The sequence below is a fragment of the Pieris brassicae genome, chromosome 1 (genome assembly GCF_905147105.1).
Source record: "Pieris brassicae chromosome 1, ilPieBrab1.1, whole genome shotgun sequence".
Lineage (NCBI taxonomy): Eukaryota > Metazoa > Arthropoda > Insecta > Lepidoptera > Pieridae > Pieris > Pieris brassicae.
The window spans coordinates 13,411,860-13,435,808 of record NC_059665.1 but is presented as its reverse complement, the minus strand read 5'-3'; the positions used below and the strand labels follow the sequence as shown (position 1 = coordinate 13,435,808).

At 34.6% G+C, this 23,949-nt stretch overlaps 1 protein-coding gene across 9 annotated transcripts in view; it reads left to right on the top strand.

Moving 5' to 3' along the window:
• Positions 1 to 23,949, top strand: part of LOC123716503 (AF4/FMR2 family member 1) — a 198,734-nt gene that overhangs the window by 158,560 nt on the left and 16,225 nt on the right. For all 9 annotated transcript variants that reach the window (XM_045672321.1, XM_045672330.1, XM_045672295.1 and 6 more), the window contains exons 6-9: positions 1,159 to 1,236; positions 3,397 to 3,444; positions 3,761 to 3,856; positions 4,302 to 4,359. In XM_045672321.1, coding sequence (XP_045528277.1) covers positions 1,159 to 1,236; positions 3,397 to 3,444; positions 3,761 to 3,856; positions 4,302 to 4,359 — 280 coding nt within the window. The remainder of the gene's footprint in view (positions 1 to 1,158; positions 1,237 to 3,396; positions 3,445 to 3,760; positions 3,857 to 4,301; positions 4,360 to 23,949) is intronic.

The window sequence follows — 23,949 nt, the reverse complement described above, 5'->3', positions numbered from 1 at the left end:
AGCTACCTATGCCTAATACACGTTATTTTTGGATATAAGTGATGCCTGTTAACTTATCGTACGAGCGAGTGTTAAATTGCGTACATAGTCTATTAGTACACACCCAGGGTTCGAACCTATGACCGTAGCGTTGAGTCGCACGCTAAAGCCGCTATTGGTAAAATATTATCATATAATTGATAATTATATAACTTTCATATATTTATGCTTAATGAAACATGTTCATTGAAGTAACCTTTCTGCTACAGAAAACATAAAAGTACTGTAAATATTTCTTGTGTTCTACCCCAAGGTGCCAAGGGTATACCACATTTTTTGTGGTGCTCAAAGATTGCTATCAACTCAACCATCGTTTAAAATTCGCTTATATTAAGAAAGTTTATGTCTCGGTTATTATTAGCTAATTAACCAGTGATTAAGCGCATCCCTGTACCGAGCAAGTAAAGTCGCTTTTTGCATGCAACGCGGCGAAGCGAATAAATTAACTCCTGGCCAAACTTGGGAAAGTTTCGAAGGAACGTTTGCGAACATTATTAGCTTCGCGCTTTATAAACTCATGTGGTGAATTTTTAACTATGAATATGTATTTCGAGTTATGTAGGTATGTGCCGTATATTAAACCATCAATCGTTGTGGTATGTCTAAAATATATCAGATACCTTAAAAAGATGTAACCTAAAGACGATAAAGCAGCCTCTTACGCTACTGGCTAACGCAGGCGGCTTATAAGCCGGTTCAAATGCCGACTAAATAACTATCAAAATAAGTTCGAATCTGATTAGGGGTTGACAGTGTACAATGAATGATGGTCAAACGGACGTATAACGAATCATATCGCGTCTTAACCGGTGGGGGTCGTCCCTGGGAGATGCGAATTACAGAGCATACATCTCCCTTAATGGCCGACACCTAGAATGGGTGAAAAATAAAATATAAAACAGCGGTCCGTTTCTGGGCATACCGTAGACTTGTTTACCCCTTATTTAAAAAGAGATTCTCTTGACCAATATCTATCTATCAGAAGGCGCCATTGCTTTATCATCCAAGCTACATTATTGATGCTCTGTCTAAAGAAGCATCTGCTTAAATCAATAATGAACTGCATTTATGTAAACAAATTATGTTTTGTCTGCTAAGTTGATTTTTTTCTTTATCCAGAGCGAAGGCCTCAGCTCTACGGGGTCGACGGGACACCGGCCGCCTCCTCTGCGGATACCTAACGGTTTTACAGCTCAGGTGTGTTAGATTTTTTATCTTAAATAATTAAATCAGTACCGCCACAGCCTTTTTCAGTCTGGGCCTCAGATTTCTGTATCTGTTTCATGATAATATGTGAAACTCATAGACAAGAAGAGATCAGCCTCCTGTGCCAGACACGCCATTGACTTTTTGGGTCTAAGGCCGGTTTCCTCGTGATGTTCTGCTTCCCCGTTCGAGCTTTTATACCATTAGCATGTAAGAGATGTGGCTACTGGCTAACCTCTTGATTATCTTATATGCTATATAATCAATAGGATGGCATGTAAACATACCAAGCTGGACCAGGGTTAGTCGATTTCATTTCGAGTCCATTTCACACGCCGTCGGATCTTTTTGGGTCTAAGGCAGGCCCATTTCCTCACGATGTTTATCATTCACCGTTCGAGCGAATGTTAAATGCGCATATAGAAAGAAAGTCCATTGGTGCACAGCCAGGGATCGAAGCTATGACCTCAGGTATGAGAGTCGTACGCTGATGACACTAGACCAACACTGTTCTGATGCTGCCAGATTTTTTATCTATCATATAAAGTATGCAGGCAAACTATGAATCTGTCGAAATCCAACGAAAGTTTGAATCATAAGCTATCGTGAAAGTAGCTGACGGCTAAATGTTTTAAAATATGTATGGACTTGAAGGTAAGTTTGATGCATATTTGCGGTTACAGTTGGTATAGGAGCTTTTGCTGAAGTTAAAAATGAATAATTTAAAATTTATATTTAATCCGGGGTGTAAAGTTTTTCATATTGCAGGTAGTAGTATATGTTAAATGTTACAAAATATCGGAGTTTTTAAATCCACGTAAATTCAATCAAAAGAGACAGATAGACACATTCTTTCTTGAATGAACGTTTTGACCTGTCCAATGTCTTCTCTACCTCAGAGCTGAGTAACAATATAGAGCATCTGCTTTTGATAAAGAAATCTTTTTTTTTAATGGCGAAAATACACTTACGCAGGCCCGCGCCAAGGATGGCCCGCTTGACGAGGTGACTGTTGGGCTCAGTCTACACTCAAATCCATTTGCTATTCAGAGGGATAGCGAGACCCCACCCACTAAAAACACCTCAGTCCTTCTCACTCCCTTAAAATGGAACCAAGGTTGATAAAGAAGCCAGTTCTATGCCTTTTCAAGTCCATATCTACTCCACAGTGGTTATCCGTAAACAATACGCCACAAAATATGGCGTGAAAAATATGGCATACCATATTTTCTGAATACAACAAATATACTTCAAAAGAATTTAAAGTCTCTTAATTCAAAATACAAGTGATACAAAGTAGGTCAACCACGTTTGTATATGTGGTGTCAATGCAAAGCCGGAATACTTTTATACAAATTCAAAAGGCATAGATGATAAACTAGTTGCTGGCACGTTGCCTGTTACCAGCTGATATTGTTTGCGTTATTACTGAGACAACTTCAACTTAGAGTATATAGGGCGTGTGCAAACACTATTAGGTTTTGGAGTATATTAACAGATTAGTTGGTCGACTTGTTGATTAACTTGCTATTTGTACTTGAGCTATCTTTCCCCTACTGGCTGTTTTGACGAGTATATGCAATTCCTTTTTTAAATTCGCATATAGCGTAACAGACATCTCATCATACAGATACACATGTACCTATTGAACTTTATGCATCTAACATATATACGTCAACTAAATTTAATTATCGTTTCTACAAAGTTGAAAGAAAAGGGATTTCATTAAGTTGGGGGTGAAAACGTAAGACTTCCACTGTTAATAACTCGGCCGAAATGGTATAATAATGCTAGACATAAACAGTGCTCTCATTAAAATTTTAATTATATTGAAAGACAAAAGATAAGCGACACGTCGACTGACTCGGTGCGAAGCCTGTTACTAGTTTTGATTATTCATATCATACATTCTCTAGCGATGCTCCGAATTTTCTTTCGAAGGCTGGCTTATTTGGCTTCCTCGGGAAATGAACCAATATTATTGAAATCGTTCCTGTAGTTGAGAACGAATTCAACGAAATATATAGTTTACAATATCATGTAAAGTATGGAGAAGTGCTATATACTTTGTACGTACGTCATTTATATACTGTTGACATATATTTTTTGACAGCACGTTTAACTAACTTTATTTACTTTATGGGTTTGCAGAATGCCATCGACAGCAGCAGTCAACCGCCTATAGAAAGTATTTTAAAGGTAAACGGAAAAAAACTTGTTAAAAATTAATTAATTATTTTAGTATTATCTAGAAGGCTCTTGGTGTCGTGGCTGTATCAATCTTAATGCTAACGGCCTGGTCTGACTTCTCACAGCTGCACTTTAATTTTTGTTTTGGAAATATACCTACTAAGTACGCAGGAATAACGTAGCGTTTTAATGGTGGAAGAATTTGTATATCTTTTAATAAAAAAATGTATAATCTAAATTATCAGTCTCAAAACATTGTAATATTAGTATGTATGGATAACAATAACTTCGTGTCTAATATTAATATTAAATCGTATACTCGTAGGAGATGAAGTCCCTACCCACCCCCCTCTCGGTGATAGCAGCCACACCCAGGAAAGAGGCTGAAAATAAATTTATTTTCAACCCGTACACGAATAAGGTAAATCGTTTTTAATCAGTAAGTTTTTTAACTTTTACATGTTTTAATCATTTAATTCTGTTACATATACGGTTTTATTAATTGATGTTTGATCATGAATGATTTTGAATACAGCTATATTATATATTAATGTAAAACAATTGTTTACTGAAATCTATATCGCGTATCTATATCTATATTGTTACTGAAAAAAAAGAGAAAGGGCCATATATTTCAGTTTCTACTTTAATAGATTAATTTCTATTAATAGTCTAATATTTTTATCGACACATAATAATTAATCTAATATTTATATCGAATTGATCCCGACAGTGTTTGTTGTCTATAAGTGTGATTATTTCGGAAATGCTTGAATTAGATAGTTAAAATATATCTATGATATTGCTGAATATAGTTTAAATTTAAACCTTTGAAGTGTTTTTAAATAATACAATACTATTTGTAGGTGCAAGAAAACCCTCAGTTGGCAAACAACGATCTCAAAACACCTGTCGCTAAATCTGGTAAGTTTTACTTTTAGCTTATAGTCAATGATTAAAATGAGGTATCAAAAATTCAGTGCAATTTGATACTCTCAGTATCTCATACATATTATTTTTAGAATTATCTGTTTTTTGTAGATGCAAATGACATTGGAACTGATAAAATTTTCAGAAATTGTTCGGCAAATCTTATTTATGATGAAATTTTGCGAATTACCAACTGTGGAAGGAAGTCCTAGGAGATACAACCTAGAATATTTAAAAAAAAGAGCATACTTCCTCAAAAGCCACTTAAATGGGTGTGTTTTTGGGCGTCCCATAGGCTTGTTTGCCCCACTATTAAATAAAAATGTTTTTACAAGAAAACTGAATGTTCTAATGTTTTCATGTTTTGATTGGTCCTCAACTCGTTCGACATTATTATTCTACGACATTAACTCTTGCTCGAATGACATTGTGGAGGATGGTAAACACCCAAACGCGTGTGTCAGGGACAGGCTAAACGCATTGCCTATGCAGAAAAAGTATTAATAAAATAAGTCTGCGGCCGGACATTCAGTCGCGTTTGTTTTATGAGTATAATGCACGCGGTGACTCGCTTTTTTTTGTTGGCGACAGGTGGTGTTGGCGATTCGAATGAGCGATATGAAATAACGTTTTTACCTTTAAAAGGGTTGATTATTGTTTATATAGCTGATATTTGAAACACAAATATTTATATTATTATTGTACTTCCGATCATTTTTGTATGTAATAATATAAAACAAATGGTGACTTCCAGTATAATACTCGAAACAGAACTAATCTAAGCGTACGACCAACCAGGCTTCTGAAGATAAACCACTCCTTATGTGGAAATTGTATTCGTTTTTACAACAAAATCCCAAGCGAAATATAGAATTATCACTTAATAAATTCAAAACTCTCGTTAAGCTTAAATTAAATAATAAAGCTGTTTATAAATTTGACCTTTATTTAAATGATCATTGGGATTAATTTGCTCAAGTTCAAATGTTTATGGCTCCTCTGCCTTACAAACAATTTGTATGACTTAAAACTTGGTGATTAAATAGAGTGGCCGAGAGTTTCTTGCCAGTCCTTCTGACCCGCTCTACGCCCTTGACTTGCGAGCTGGTAGTAAATGTAAATTTAGAATCAATTTAACATCTTTTCTGTTGACGTACATAAGTGCACTTGGTTACCTAGGTTCATATGATTGAAATTTTGAGTGAGTTTATCTAATATTTAAAATAATATTGTTTTAAAAATGATTTAATTGCATTTGACTGAAATTTAAACGGGTTTTAAGTATTTGTAAATATTTATATTTAATAAGTATGATAGCAGATAATTTACTTTTAAGTAACAATTTTTTTAGTGTAATAAGGATATAAAACTGTATATGGCAATTTATTGTTCCCGTTTTGCATTGTTTTCTTCTTCGATTGATAGGCCGTCACCAATCTCGCTTTGTGACAGTGTAGGTCGTTATTTGCACTCGTGATAGATACCTAGATGCGACCAGTACACATATGAGTAAATTTTGCTGTAAGCAATAGTTTCTCTTAAGGAATTCTAAATATATGATTCCAGTTTCGAACCAAAGTATACTACACATTTTGTAAAGTCGCGTTAACTACACTTTTTTTTAAAATGTAATACGAGGTTAATGGGTAGGCTCTTGAAGGCTAGGCTGATGACACCGCCGCCCTTGGACACTCACATTGCCAGAAGTCTCGCAAATGCGTTGCCGACTTTTTAGGAAATGGTACGCAATAAGAACCCTAAGTCGAATTAGTTCGGAAATACATAAGTGGGCAGCTGGTTTCACATTGTGGTACTGCGAGGCAGAAACTGCCTTGAAAAACGATCAAACATTTTCTATTATAATGATGTTTGTGTATGCATTCGTTTCAAATACGCCCACTTTTCATTTCTATACAAAATGTATAGTTTTCGTATAACTATTCGATTTTACATATAGTTCCTGTTGGTTCTATAATTAAATGGGAAAATATTACAGTTTTCGGTTTTTTGATGATGTGTATAATTCGCACTTTTATTTCTTTAAAGAGTCTTACATGGCGGTGAAATTGTTTAACAATGATGACTACTTCATTTATATAATATATTAGGTCCTTACATATGAAATTGGCGTTTTGTATGGAAGGAACAAAAAGTCGAATATTTTTAAATATAATATATTTAATTAATCAAAGTATGAACCATTATTTTCTATGCACTTTTGCCATCTCATAGGTAGTTCATTGATCCCTTTACTAAAAAAACCAGTCGGACGGAAATCAATAAAATCTGTGAAGGCGATTTGGACTGCCCTGCTGCTCAGAGTAAAATTTTTTCCCTTGCAAGAAGTTGTCCAAATTTCGAAAAAAATGGTATTCTGTTGGAGCAAGGTCCGGGGAGTACGGAGGATGTCATAGACATTCCAATTGAAGCTCTTCTAATTTGGTAGCCGTCTGTTGTGCAGTGTGTGGTCTAGCGTTGTCCTGAAGTAGCAGTGGCGTGGAGCGATTGACCACCCTAGGTTGTTAAGCCGCTAGCTTTTCCATCATGGTTTGCAATTGCTGAGAATAGACCTCAGCCGTAATAGCCTGGCGAGATTTGAGAAAACTGCAATGAACAATACCAGCACTAGTCCACCAATCGCTTACAAGTAACTTTTTTGGGGTTAATTTTCGCTTGGGGCAGGATTTGGCTGGCTGGCCAGGATCGAACCATTGCGCTGAGCGCTTCCGATTATCGTAAAGAATCCATTTTTCATCACAGGTAATGATACGGTTTAAAATACCTTCATTCTTGTGCCGGTTCAGTAATGTAACGCAGCAGTCGACGCGCGTTTGCCGGTTTGCTTCAGTCAATTCGTGAGGCTTTCAAGCTTTTTAATCTTCCCAATTTGCTTCAAGTGAATTAAAACAGTTTTATCACTAACACCGCAGCCTGCAGCTAACTCGGACGTGGTTTGCGATGGATCCGCTTCCACAATAGCCTTCTATACTATACTTCATTATCAACTTGGGTCTCAAGCCCTCCACGGGGCTCGTTCTGCAGGTCGAAATTTCCAGAACGAAAACGTTGGAACCAAAAACGAACTGTGTTTTCTTTTGTAACATGACCGCCATACACATCATTCACCCTTCGAGTCGTTTCCGCAGCACTAGTGCCACGGCGGAACTCGTACTCGTAAATAATGCGATACTTTAAGTTTTCCGTTTTGTAAAATGAGTGACGCAAACAGAAAAAAACAAATGAATGACGGTCATCGAAGCACAAATACAGGAGTAAATAGCTGTACAAATTTGAATTTGAAATTCCTAACCAAAGAGGAGGTATTTGAGGTCAAAGTGGCCAGTACGACAAAACGCCAATTTCATATGTAAGGACCTAATATTTTTATTGATTATATTTCTAACGGATAAAACGCCTGGTAATTTTTCTTATGTTTTGAGATACAATGTTTTTTATTTAATATTATTCGTCGTCTGCTTATATTCGTTTCAAATGTATGATGATTGTTTACATTGTGTTTACGCTTTTAATTATTAACTAAAATATATATAACTTAACTAATATTAAGTTTTGCCTTCTTATCTATGCAAATGACTGGCCAAGACATGTGTACTCCACATGAGTCGAATCTTCAAATACCAGAATTATGTCAACCACAGCAGGATAATGGGGGGGTGACGTCAATAGTTTTATCAAATATCCTTCCAGTTCTCGCTATCCAAGTTTGCGCCCGAAAACCATCTCCCGAACTTCCATTGTTTTATACGTTTTATCCTTTTTTCGCCATTTAACTCGTCGAAAATGTTTGAATAGATCGTCAATCTGGCCTTTGTTCATTAAACGTCGAACCCTATCTGTTAACGAGGACAATCCAAAAACTTTTTACATATATGTATTTTAATCACGAGATTGGTATTTGATATACATGTATTGAAATTACGCGACTATTAAAAAGTAATACATTATTACTGTTTTATTGTTCGGATTAATACCTGCATCTGAGTTTCATCATCGGACGTTGAGGCAGAATACGAAATCCTACCCGTAACACCTCGAAGTCCGTCTTTCCACAACTGAGCGATTCTTAAAGCAATTTCTGCTGCTCACCACCACTATGCGGAACCAGCTGCTCACTAAATTATTTCCGAACTAATTCGACTTAGGGATTTTCGAGAAAAGACCGTACCTAAGTAATTTCTTCAAAGGCCGTCAACACACTCTCGAGCCCTCTGGCATTGAGTGTCCGTGGGCGGCTGTGTCAATTAACATCAGGTGAGCGTGCTGGCCGTTTGATCTATAAAAAAATCTTCTGACGTTTTGTTATCTTTACAGTAATTTAGAATTTAATTTATGTTATGATTTTCACAAAGAAAGTCAACAGGAAAACTAATATTAATTATTAAAAAGTTATGGAAAGACAATGAACTATATCTATATATTATAATCACAAATGTTTGTATAAAATACTCGTAATATAGTTTCGAAGTGCCATTTTTTTTTCAAACTAGCAGTGCGTGTAAATAGTATATACGTATTAGAAAACCAGTCTAGAAAGTGGCGCGCACTAATATATCAACTGATTTTATGCGTGTGCATACGCAGGATTGAAATCACAAAACAAACATAAACTAGGTTCTGTAATTGTTATATTAGTTACGACCTTGTTAGGATTCACATTTATTGGTAAATACTGTAGAAAGCTTTTGCTTTCACATAGAGGCTCGGGGACCAGTCTCTATTAAGGCGAAAACACTCAGTTCTTCTGTCCTATTTTTTTATTTAGCAGTTAAGACGAGTTCACTATTTTGAATGGTTTTGTTTTTTCAATTTTCTCACAATGCCCGCGGTGTCAAGAAATAAATAGGTTAAACTTTAGACTGACAGAAATGGTTGGTGACAAAATTGATCTAACCTAGTCCCTAGTGTAAGGACTATATATATAATACATACGCTATGAAGAATGTATACCTATAATGTAGCTTCATCAATTTATAAATGGCGAGCCGATAAAGCCAATAAATTCACTTCATGTTGTAAAGACCGCATATTATGTATCGGTTTCATACGATTCAGCGATTAATCGAATAATTCGATTGATGAATGATTATTTAAAAACATGACATTTGTTCTTCTGTATTGGCTTCTATTTTATTGCGTTTCATAATTAATTGAAGTATCAGTTTTACTTAGGCTGTCTCTAATTCATACTAAAACTGTATGAATAAAGGTGAATTTGTGATCGTTACAGTAAATTAAGGTGGAAGACTGATGCGTGTCATTAAATGATCATAAAAAAATCATCAGCGGCGCTACAACCTTTTTAGGTCCGGGCCTCAGATATCAGTATATGTTTCATGATTAATCTAATAGACAAGTCCGGCAATATGGCTCCTGTGCCTGACATACGCCGTTGACTTTTTGGGTCTAAGGCAAACCGGCGAGCCGGTCGTTAAATGCGTACAGAGATAGAGAGTCCATTGGCGCAGAGCCGGGAATCGAACCTACGACCTCAGAGATAAGCATCTCCTACTCATAGTCCTCATTTAAACATGTGTTCGAGAGAATAAATAGAATCACATCATCGTATCAGTCCAGTCTAGATCAAAATCCTTCGATTTATATATTTAAAATTCTCTTTCAAGAAACTTATGTTAGCTACTTTTTGTTTGTTGAAATGGAGTTGCATTCGTTTTGTTACTTCGACTACACTAACGTTATTCAATTTCGTGTTGTGGTTCTTATAAAACGTTATAGAACGTGTATTGTTTTAATTTAAACTGTTTTTTAATGTTTGTGATTATAGAATATTTTTAGCGTAAATATTATAACAGCTACACTGAGAGCATATTTCATGACTTATAATGATAAGAAATTTGCAGTATCGTTTTATTCGAAACATTATATTGATCAATATTTCCCATAATTATAATATCAAGAGGCGATAAACATAAAATTACTGGAAAATAACGTTCAGTAAAACAAAAGGAAATGTTAAAAGTGATTAGAAAAATTATTTATTGCTTTTACACAACTAGCACGGATCCTTATGTTAAAATGAAGTTTCCCGGCAATCGGTCTGTAGGAACACGATAAACTCAAAAACTATTGATCGTATTTCTATACGGTTTTTAACAAAGAAAATGTGATTCTTTGGGAAGGTTTTGGTTTATAATTTATTAGGATTTTATGTAAATTTACTGAAATATGTTAGTGAAATGGTCCCCTAAGATCTTTAGTTCTTCTGTAGTTTTTATTGAAAAACTTTCTTTTCCATCAGTCTTTTTAACCGATGGGAGTAACGCAAATAAGGAGGTTTACAATTCGTCTAGAAAGTCATATCTAAAATATATAAAGATAGACTTTTGGTCATAACGTATATAAAACACGCCATGTGATAAAGGTGATGTTGTTGGAAAATTCACGACACCGATAATAAGCGACCATTAATTATTATTTAAAAATATCTTAAACAAAATTCATTAAAAACATTCAAACCTTGAAGTCGATCAGTTAACGTTCGTTTATATATTGTCAGATTACCTTTTCTTCAGTCTTTGGAGCCTTCAATCTCGTTTTGAGGTATGAGACCACAAAAGCTTGTCATTTCATTTCGGAGTTACCCATTTGCGACCGAAACGCAAATGCCTAATGTGGCCTAATTACAGAGTTAATTTGCTAATTGCGACTGGATTCAATAACCAACAGTGAGCTTGCGTTTTTATTGTTTACCGAAAGTAAATGAGTATGTTTGGAAATTCGGGATTTTATATTCGGATAACTCCTGTGTTTTACGTGAATGATAAAAGTTTGTTAGTTATAAAACCTCAATAAAAAAATCATCCCTTTAGGTTGGGTCTCAGATTTCCGTATCTGTTTCGTGCGTATTTTAAGTATTAAGAAGAATATTTTGTGTTGTGCAAGTACTTGATTTATAACGAAACGAACTTTATTCAGAATTAAATAATATTTAAGACTTAGTGTTGTGTCTTTATAATATTGTTATATTTGAAAATAATTTGAATTAATAATAAACTGTTATTTAAACTACACTCTTGTGAAAACAGTTTTTGACTATGAAAGCAAAACGTAGATTGCAGTGATTGCGAATAGTTGGCAAATCGTATTGAAGCGACGTCTCGTCGGGATTTGTGAAGTTTAAGTGGATTGCGTACTTTTATTCCGTTTGCTTTGGTCCTCGTGAACGTACGCAAACCGTCTCCATAACGTGGACGCAATTTTGTCTTAGATTTAGAATAAAGTGTTTATTATCATGTTTTGTTTAGTAATAAAGGCACTAAGCCATGCCAAATAAATTTTTGTTTCACTTGGTTTTTTAGATTTTCTCGCAAGTAAATGGTTATAACACATTGTTTCTTATTAATATAATTTGTTACGTTTCTTTTGTTTTTGACAGTTTTTATGTCTAAAATATAAAATGCGGGTTACAAAATAGGAAACATCCTGAATTCAATAGTGTTCTTGGCCCCGTTTTAGTTTGCACGTACATTAATTTATTAGTGCTTCTTAAACGGTAACCTTGTATGCTCGTGGTATTATAATTATAAACATTCATTAGTATCTTATTATTTATATATAAATGTTCCTATTTGTATATTTGAAGTAACTAAAAAATCTAGGTAATTTTTAAGCATACATGCTCAACCTTCCGGGTAACCTAATCGAGTTAATTCTGCTAAATTAAAGGGGTTATACGTTGTAAGTAATTTTGCTGCGATAGCCCAACAATCTGAAGGATAGTGATCTCATTATGGTATGTTGTAGTTTTTGGCCCATAAATGTATTGTAATATTTAGCAGATACGCGATACCAATAAAAATGTAGTTGGAAATTGTGCTATTTTGGCTGAATTTATTTATTGGATCAACTGTTTTTTGACCGAAAATGTAACTCTACTTTCTCTCTGTCATGGTTAATTTTGACAATGTTTTTATAATGACAAACAAGCTTATGAGACGCCCAATAAGGGCAGTCATCGCAGCCCATGTACACCCGTTTTTTGTGATATATACTGATTATGACAATATATTAAACGCGTATTTACTGCCCACTTGAGCGAAGAAGTATTCTTTCAAACAATTACTTGTCAGATTTATAACAAGTATTTTAAAATTAGCATAAAAAATCATTTTAATATTAATAATTGTCAATAAATTTTCATCGTTAAATGTTTGCGTATGTCGCGCACACTTTTATATATGTCTCTTGGTGTAATATTTTCTCTGCGAATGTATGTATTGTTAGTACGGTCCATAATCTATATATCTAGATAGCGATAATCCCCGAGTGTTACAGTTTTGTTTAACGTCGTCATGACACCGGATGTTGAGTGAGCACTTCCGTCCTGTCTCTATTAATAGACAACTAATTCTAGCACTATGATAACAGGACACGTGTGAGGGCTGAACTAAATCGTTTTCAACTGTTGTCACTCCCCACTGTTAAATTAACTCTAAAACTAATTATAGGTTATTTTAAGTACAAAAAACATTATAGTTTAGTAGCACTTTTCCGGTTTTAAAAATGTACTTCTTTTATATTTTAGAAATAATACATACAAAAACACGCATGTTTGCGCTTTATAATATTAGTATAGATAAAATATTATTATCCCAATGTTTTTCCATGAACTCTGCTATACCAACTGCGTGTTGATAGAGTGACTTCGGTCTATGTGTGCCAGAACTTTTTCTTGTAGCTACTATAATATAGCATGAATGATAGGACGTTTAGTTTCGTGTTCATTTGGAATGGAAAGGCTAAATTAGCCTCAAAAAATCTTCCTCAGCAAGACGGTAATTCACTCCGGGCCACCGCTTACAACTCTATAAAGCGCAAATTCGGCCCCACATGAAGTTCTGTTCTCACCTCTGGGCGGGAGCTCCCAGCTCCTTCCACCTGACCGTATTCAACGAAGAATGATTCGAATCATCGACGACCAGTCCTATTCCCCTCTCATTTACCGCGTGGAGGCAAAATACGAAATTCCAACCGTATCATCTCAACGACCGTCGTTTCACAACTGAGCGGTTTTAAGGCAGATTTTGCTGCGCACCACCACTATGTGAAACCAGGTGCCCACCGAAGTATTTCTGAACCAATTCGCATTAAGGTCCTTCAAGAAAATTGCGTACCAAATCTTAAAAAGGCCGGTAACGCACTCGCGAGCCCGTATGGCATTGAGAGTATCCATTGTCGGCGCTATCACTTAACATCTGGTGAGCCTCTTGGGTTTGTTCAGTTCAATCATACATTGATTTTATAAAGTAATGAACTACTTTTAACTAAAGTATTCACAAAACTTATAGACTGGAAAATACTGCTTTAACCTCTTGTTCTAACAATATTATTACTTTTGTATTATTATTTTACGCTTATATTACGAACATATATCATAATCCTATTGATCTCCAAAGCCTAGAATACTAACAATGCGAGGGTCGTCCGAAATTCAGTCAAGTGAAGATATTTCGGTTAACCGAGAATCGGAAATCTGAACAATTGGTGCTTTGGTTAACCTATTCTATTGGATTTCATCTTTTCAATAATTTCCATTTAAATTCTTTCTGAAGAATATCAAAAGTACTAGAAGGACAAGGTATTATATACAAACGATTATTATAATGCATTAGTTAATTGTGAATGCATTTTTTTTAATAAATCAGTGGTGCTACAACGTTCTTAGGTCTGGGCCTCAGATTTCTGTATCTGTTTCATGATCATTCGTCAATCTAATAGGTAAGTAGGTTATCAGCCTCCCGTGCCTGATACGCCATCGACTTTTTGGGTATAAGGCCGGTTTCCTCATGATGTTCTCCTTCCCCTTTCGACATGTTATACCCTTAGCATGTAAGAGATGTGGTTACTGGCTCACCTCTTGATTATCTTTTATATCTATAGAGCAAGGTTACTCGATTGTCAGTGTCCATTACGGTTACATCTCTGCTTCTTAATTACGAATTTCTAAATAAATCATTTAATTTTTTAAAGATTATTTCAAGTATCCGTACAACAGAGCGAATGTTAAATTGATTATTTGTGCACATTGGTGCACAGCCGGGGATATAACTTCCGATCTCAGGGATCAGAATCTCACGTTGAAGCCACTAGGGCAAGACTGCTCTGCTGCGCTGAATGCATTTTATACTACTTTTTATAATTTAGTGGCGCTTCAATTCCATTGATACTTGTCTTCGTACTATTATTTGTTAAGTAATCATTCCAAACTATAATACTATTTAATAATAACAAAAAAAAATGTGTGCGTATACTAGTGTACACACGTAAGAAGTGAAACTTCTTTATGACCTTGATTTTCGAAAAATTATTGGTTAAATAATATTAAATTAGATAAAGTTTATAAAATGCTTTTATTATCATAGACATGAATACAAATAATGCAATTATTTCATTTTACCTTATTACTACAAAGATTATTACAGGATTTTATTGATTGTAATAGAATTATTAATATCATTGTTATCGTTATTATATATTTTTGTTATTAATGGCTTCGAATCTCTTCCAATCAACCGTGGTAAGGGTAAGAAAAAAATGGCGCCTAACTGTAAATATACAAATTGTATGTATATTTCTGTCTCATTCTTTCCCCTGGCTTCATCCTACACATTTTTGTATTTGTGTCTTTTACCTGTCGTTTTTTCGTTGCATCCGGTTTGAAATCACAACGATTCTAAAGAAGTTTCACTTCAAAAATCGAAACAAAATAAGTTATGATTCCTAAAAGTAATAGAAGGAATCTCAATAACAATACAAATCAACGGTCATATACTCGATCATAACATTTCCTGATAATTTGAGCATTACCTGACATATTTATTAAAGTATAGGCCTCAGATATTTGCTCTGTGATCTGTGGCTGTACCTCACAGATATAGTCGACATTTTTATATATAACTTGCGAATGTTTGCACCAGCGCTATATCCTTCCTTATATGATATGAATGATATACTGGAATGAGTTTCCTATCTTCTACATTACCAAGGCGCGTTCTTGAACATTTCGATAAATTTAGATCCAAAGAAATATGTATTATACTTATTAATTAATAAATAATTTGCAAGAACCATTTGATTCCAGTACACACACACATATATAAAATAAATACAAACACAATCACTTTAATCAAAAGTGGGCCCAACTCGGCTTTAAGTTGCTGCCACCAGCATCACTGACTATCTTGGAGTGACAGTAATATACACTGAACAAAATACATAACATACCTTTCAGTATGAGTATTTTAAAATTACGAATAAGGGCTCATCTATATCCACACAAATTTTCTAAGTTTGCCCACTATAAGGTTTCAATACGTAATCCAAATCGTTTCTCAGTATGGCAAATTTATCGCCCAACGCCATCTACTGCCTGATGTGGAAACTGTGTAATGGGCTCCGCATTATTGTTGATTGTTTATGGATACTCGGTATTTATATATAACAATTGTGACATGTACTTAATTCTTTGTTTTGACATAAATAATATATTATATACAAAACAAACGCAAGGTAGTTATGAAATAGTCATTATTTATGGTAAAATAAATTTGTCAAGCATAGTATTGTCTTTTGTTAACATAGCTTTTACATATTAAGAAAACACTTTTAAACGGATTGAAGCTATTTTAATGTGGAAATAATTATAATAGTAATATAAATAATTATAATTGTGCGAGGTCACGGTGACTTATACATAATTTAAAATTATGTAAATAATTATAAGTTTTTAATAATAATACATAGCTTTAATCCGTTTAAAAAGTGTTTTCTTAATTTGTCAAGCATTCTTTTTAGAGATGAATTCTGTGTTGACGACATTATATCGTTTCAACATCACGCATTTAAATGTAATAAAATCGCAATAATTTAATTATTTAAAAAATATTGTATCTACTCATGTTTAAACCTCCTGAAAGCTATAAAACAACTTACAGAACATAAATTAATATGCCGTCTAAAGTCCACGTCACAGTCCAATTATTAAACGTCAGTTATAATATCCCAATTCATCCGTTAAGATGGCTACCGGGTTGGAGGGTGACCCCCCAGACCACCGACCTCCCCATACTACGTTGTACGCTAGCGTTGTATGTATTTACTACCGATAGTACTCAACTAGTCACTGCCTGACTGTTAGCACGCCGATTAATATCTCGGCTAACTGAACTCGCGTAATTACCAAATATAGAGCTCGACTTAATTGAGGATTAACTATGTAAATACTATCAGCGATGGTGATTTAGTTATGTTCATAAAATAATAAAAGTTATGGCGATGTATAGAGATATAATCTTATGATTAATTAACGAACATTTAGGTGTGTGAAAAATCTATTTTTATTAATTTAAAGTTATGATTAATTATGCTACAATATTTTAGGTCTGGACTTCAGATTTATGTATCTACTCCGTGATCATTTCCAATAGGCAAACCTAGATCGGCCTTTTGTGCTTGACATAGACGGTCGACTTTTTGGGTCTAAGGCATGCCGGTTTCCTTCCCTGGACAAGCGAGTCCATTCGAACCTAAGACCCGAGATATAAGAGTCGGCGAACACTACTCGAAAAGTATGTGTACGTCGTAGTGATTTTTATAATATCCGTTTGTTCGACACATTTTAGATGGAATCAAATCCTCAAAACTTTTCCGTATCTTGATTTTATGAAGTTTCAAATTAAAGTTCAAATTCAAAAGAGATTTAAATAATGATCGAAGTTTTCGCTCTTTTTAACTAAAGTATTCACAAATTCGTTCGTTTACGAGTTAAATCAACGTCAATTAAATTAAGGCGAGCGGTGGCCCGACAACTGCTCAGTTCGCAGATCTTAGGACAAAGGGGTGTGGGGCGGAGTTTATCCTGGGGTATATTTCAGAGTTTAGCCAATGTCACGGTGATAAATATGGAGGCTATATACATTCCAGGTAAGGAATAAAACGCTAATTTGATGGGAGAGTAATTTATGTAAAAGTTTTCGTTCCAGCTCAGAAAGAAGCGAAAAGGAAATCATCTTAAATATGTGAATTAGTAAACAAAGTCTTAGAACTAAGTTCAATAAACCGTACAAGCTTCAACGTACCTGGATTTTTCGTCGTCGTCTTGTAGTCCTGTGGAATATGTCTCAAGTTCATAAAAAAGAATTATCCTAATAAACGTGTATATATGTTTTAAAATACGTTATTTGTTTTATTAAAATTATTAGAAGCATCTTCAATAATTGGGACGGCATACTTTCCACGTGTACTCGTAACCGGATTTGTCAGACACTTGGGTGGTAATGTAACGAGCGTACGCCACGTATCGAGTAACGAACTGATTGGGGCTGTTGTACGGAACCGACGGTCGCGAGAGGCATTCTAATGGCGTAAGGGTGAGGCCACGGTCACTAGGAACGATTGAGCCGTAGAGCCGAGCTGAGGCGATATACCGACGGAACGGAATGGGCGGTATGAGACGATTGTCAATTGCTTTTTCAATAAAACATGCCCTAGAATGTTTAAGACGATGGCCAATTGGTTTTTAGATAAAACATGCCCTGGAATGTATAAGACGCTAGCCAGTTGTTTTAATGGAAAAGTGTATAGCTCAACTCTACTGAAGGTTGCATACCTTTTATACATAGTTGGTTCGCCTTTAGTTTTCTGATGAAAAAAAAATACAGATGTTATAGGAGGCCTTTACTGGTTCGGTATGTGAGTTCATGTTAGGTACATTAATATTTCTGCACTCTTAGGACGCATAACTTTTAGATTGATTACACAGTAGATTAGAATAGTACAACTATTAGCAAAAATATGCAAGTGTCTGTTATACACTATACATTAGACCAATAAAAACTACAAAAAATATATATATAAAGATTTAATCTTTCAATGAAAAATAGCCCGCTCCAAGCGTATGAAAGTTCGCTACCTTAGAAAGAAATGGGTCGGCTCAGCATATATGAAAACGCATGGCTGTTTCATAAATCCATTGAGAAATGGCAGGCATCGTTTCTTTATTGTAATCTTTTTTAATGTTGACTAGGAGATAGCTTGAATTTTCTTTAGGCTTCATTGTTTCGCTATGTAGGGCATTGTATATATTACGTTAACATTGTACAATATATGTTTAGTTTGTCTGTCTTTTATGTAAAACTAATCAAGTTTTTAATTTTTATCAGAATAATAGATAATCATAATCAGCACATTGATTTAATGTATAAATTTATCCTCTGTGTGATTTACATAGAGATAAATTTAGATTGATAATAAGGAATGTTGAATAGACCGTCACACCGTGTCACCGTGACTACGCACGCTGTAAAGCACACGAAACGTCGGAAAAAAATTAAAATTTAAGTTTATGTACATAATTATCTGTTTATAATAATAATACATAGCTTCAATCCGTTTAAAAAGTGTTTTCTTAATGTTGAATAGAGCCATAAAATAAAATTCTCTTATTCCCTAAACTTATTGCATTTGAAAATTGTTCAATAAACAGGACAATAAATATCTAAATGATGTTCATGTGGGGTGAGACACGACCGGTCCGCGCCGTCTCTTGAATGTCAATGAGGGCCATTTGATATTTTATACCGCGAGATTTTCTCCCATCTACCCACCCCAATGTCCTAGTTTCATAGCGACCGCTGCCGTAAATCTGACGTTAATTCTTAATGAAAACAAATATACTTGGAATTTCACGTTTACAGAGTGTGACGAATACGTAATTATCGTCTGTCATTCAATGGACTGTGTATTGTTTTCTTAATTGAAGCCACGAGTTCTATATGAGACATTACTAGACAGGTCTATATGAGAGATATTTGAAGCCTTTGTAAATTTATTTATTAATTTTATGAAGAGCGTGAACCAATTAGGTGGTATTTACTACCTTATTTATCAACCTAAAATACGCGACAAACACTACCTAAGTGAGACTTATAATACGTTTTAAAATGACATCGTAACTTAGTAATTCATTATGTAACACACTATTAAATCTTCCTAATGTTAGGATCACAAAGGATATTGATCTTAAAGTAATGTATTAAAATGGTCCCGATCAGCATCTTTAGGACTTAGGAGTACCTAGATCCATAATAGGAGTGCAATTGAGAGATTGCCCAGATGGAAAGCGGCGTCTCCTCGCTTTGTTTAACCTCTCTAAAGCTTCAATATTGAAAATGATTTGACTCCGCAAGGACAGCGCCCTTCGCCGATCTCACGATCAAAGCAAGTTATAACAACGCAATATTTTCCTAATAACTGCTATATTACAAAAGCTTAGATCTTACATTTGAAAAGCAACTTCGTCAGCCGTGATTGTTGAGAAGATTGTACTTTATTTTAACCGTTTTAAGGTACGATTTAGATTTAAAATGCAACGCAAAAGTCCTTTTCGAATGGACAGTGGAATGGGGGTGACTGAAAACCGAAGTCTCGTCACATTTTCAGTTCAAAGCCGGGAAACTAATTTTTCTCTCGAGTGTGTCGCCATTTTGGGAGGATTTTTTCGTTGTTGAATGATTTACTACAGTTTAAAGTTTAAACGGCTTTCGCTTCACTGGCTTTCTTGGTGAAATTTTATAATGATATTTGGTAACAATTGGTGTATTCTTTTATCAATATATATCATGTTTGATTGTTTTTTAGAAATGTTGTAATAAGTTCAAATATCTTGCGGTATGTTACCGCAGAACGTCGTAAAATTTTGCATAGATTTTATTGCAAATAGAGTTCACAAATGACTGCGTGTTCCATTTATTACTTTATTTATGACCCAGAAATATGTATTAACCTTGTGCTGTGCCATACAATGTACCGGATGAGGGGCGCCAGGTTGTAATACAGCTAAATCTATTATCCACTAAATGGACAGTTCAACTAATAAACAATAAACATTTCTACGCGTTCGTATTGCAGCTATTAAAAGGGGACCGCCGACAGACGATGGAAAGAAACACAAAATACGTAAATTAAACAATAATTTTATCAATCTATTGTCGTCCCTAACGCTTGTGTTATAATGGCGAAATTTAAGTAAAATTTTATAACAATGTTGTCCTGTGGTTGCTCGCTAACAAGTTATGTCAAGAGACGGGTTACACGCAACCCGAATAAGTTAAATGTACACTGTTCTAAGTACTGAGCTTGAGCTAACGCGCGCCTGCTTAATTTGGCGGGATGATATTAATTTCGGGGTAGTGATTTCGGCGTGTCTGTTTACATTCACGATGATAATAAAGTGGATGTATGAATCTGGTTTTGGAATATTATATAGGATTTTTAAAAACAACCTACCGAAGATTTATCATGTTAATTAATATTGATAATACTATCATTTTATATAACTGAACATTTTTTAAATTAAGAATATGTATATTGGGTTAAATCGTCTGTGTTAATCTTCAGTTCGTTTCATCTGAGAAACATTTTTATTTCACTTAAAACAAATAACTGTCGCGAGCGGCTATGGCTATAGTGCCGTTTAAGTTATTCAAGATCGAAGTCATCCCAATCTATATCATTAATCATTCACATAAGCGAGTAGCATACGTCTCATGGTTCACATGGTGTGGACAGGTGTCGAGCAGGTGGTCTGTCTGTGGAGGCAGCTTGGCATACTAGAGATTATACAAAACTAATTTAGTACTAAAATACGACAAACATGTAAGAAAATGTATTAGTAGAACTTTAAGTGTCTGAAAGTGATTTTGTTAGAGTTGATTTAATTTTATAACTCTATCTTCGATATCCACGTTTAATGTTTTCATTAAGTAAATTACGATGCAATTACAATTATGATACGATGTTGAATCTCGTTAATTTAAACTTTGAATATGTTTGATAGGGCTTGTAGTGATAGTAGAAATAAAGAGTTTTATATTTAATTTTTACTAACTGATTTTTTATATAAATTGTTAAGACTTTGTTGTATTACACTAGTTCTAATGGCTTGGCAAAATGTTGAGCTTCGTTATAAAAATATTTAAATTAAACTTTTGATAAGAAATATGAATATCTTAACTCGTCACGCCGTTGATAGATGTATGTAACGAGTTGGTAATTGCAGTATTAAGACGTAGTAGCATTGAACACTCAGGAACTTAGAAAAAATGTTTGCGAATATTCGGCGCGTGTAATTCGTCTACGTGAGGGATTTGTACTAATTAGTCTGGTTTACGTTCATAACTGCTTGTATTTCGTAAAAAAATATTTACGAAATGCGTTTCCAACAAGTAATGTCTTCGTTTGTGAATCGTTAATTATTCGCCATATCCCTATTATTCAAATGTATGTCTAAATAGTACTTCAAAGCAACATGTCCGAACGCCGAATGGCGCGTGCGGTCAGTACACTCGCGCGCGTTGTTCAGACGCGACGCGGACCTTGTCTTCTCAAACGACTACGCGACTGTACTAATCCCATGTGGATTTTCGTATTACGATTTTTTTTCTTAAATTCATTTGCATCTAACAAATATTTCAATTATCTTTAAACGTATTGTTTATATTTTACTCTGGTTTCATCAGCCGACTAGCGTACGTGCAAAGTGCGGGCGTCTCGAAAATCGATGAATCGCAAACATGTTGATGTGTGGATAATGAAGGGCCGATTCGACCCCCTCGTTTTGATGCAACAATGCCTGAGTACGGAGTGCCGGCACCCTCCCAGACTGCATTCCCATTGCGCTATTGATTGAAATATATTAATGAAAACTTATTCACATGAAATTGAATATGGGATCGTGTTTTGAATATTGTTACTCGTCGAAGCTAAAGTTTACATTTTTATTTTATAGCATAAACCAACTACTAAATCGTGAATGCAATATTTTCAAATTTATTACACGTGAGATTCAAATTTTATTTATGTAAAAAACAGATGTAAGTGGAAATCGCGTCTAATTATAGACCGGTCGCCCGACTGGTCGGAAGACGAATCGACAAACGGGAAGTCGATTAATAGAGGGGAAGTAGGGTTCTTTGTCACCACCTGTCAAAGGCAGTCTTGTCTTGAAAGCGCCGGCGCATCTGTCGCCGTTTCGCGCCAGAATTTGTGAATATTGTGTCGATAAGTGACGTACGCGGTGATCTCACCTACAATCTGTGTACAAGTTTGGAGTATTGTGAGTGAAAATGTTGGGTTTGCTGACGTCAGAGTTTGGCTATCAGAATCGTTTGACGTTGTTACAGCAGCTGATAGAGTGCGGAGATGTATTATTGGGGCAGGATTATGTGTACGGTATGTGATGAACTAATTACAAGCTATATTTAATATCGGAACATAGTTTATGAATTGTGTCGTGTGTGTTGGCTTGAAAAATGAAAGCTTAAGAATATTTAGAATCACTTAAAGTAAATATAATGTTTGGTCTGTGTTATCGGTAGATAAGTATACAATTTTTTATGTAATTATAAAATCTTGGATTTCTCTGTGAAATATTTAAATATAATAAACAAGACGTAAAAAGATGATTCATAAATTCAAAACAAAAAGCAAAACATTTATCACTGCCAATTCTCTAATATGACATCAACAGTTATTCCAGTAGGCATAATGATTATTTTTAAATAACTTATAAACGATGAACAATTCGACTTCGAGAAACCGTACCAATACTTAGAAGGCAACGCACTTGCGAGCCTTCTGGCAATGTCCATGGGCACTCATGCCATGGACTGAACAGGGTCCAGGAGACTGGTCCGCTAGCGAAAAGACTTTATCGATACGCGTTATTTATGGTCGTATTGTGTTGTTGTGTCATAAATCCTATTAATTAGCATGAATTTGGTTGCATATTTGCGTTATCTGCGGCAGAAAAAGCATTTGAATTCTTACGATTGTCTGTGGTTTGACAGTTTCTATTAATAACATACCTATAGATTGATATATATTAAACAGATGTGATATATTTATAGTTAAATAATAAAGTTAGGAAAATTTTATTTATGCAATACCTACCTATAATATGGTAAAAGATGTAAGAGAAGAAACAATTTAAATAATGTTAAATACTTTTATATGCCTCCTTGTGATTATGAACATTTTTTTGATTTTTAAACCTTAGTGTAGTTAGTTATTTTCAATACTATAATTCTACTACTTCACATAAATCAAATCACCTTATCAAATTTCATATGCATTTTATTATAGGAAAAAATGTGTTTTATGGTAAAGCTTTTAAATGCAATTGCTTCCTTTCAAACACTAAAATCTGAGAAATGGTTCGACGATTCGATGAGTTTCTCTGATAAACTACACGTAATAAGCTTCGTTAATATAAGAGTCGGTTTATTTTAAAGAATTTTAGGAATACTTTAATATTTAGAAGGAATTGGTTGCGCAACCGTACACGTCAATCGTTTATTGTTCAACTTTATAACTTTGTTGTGAAATTTCTTTACAATTAATTTGTAAAGAACTTTTGTTTTGTGATGGGCTTCAATGCTAGCTGACGTTATTCCACCATACATTGAACATTGTTCTTTTTATTAAGTTATTTAGACTCAGAATATCTTTATTAAAAAAAAAACTAAAACTAAAAACAAGGTTCAGCGG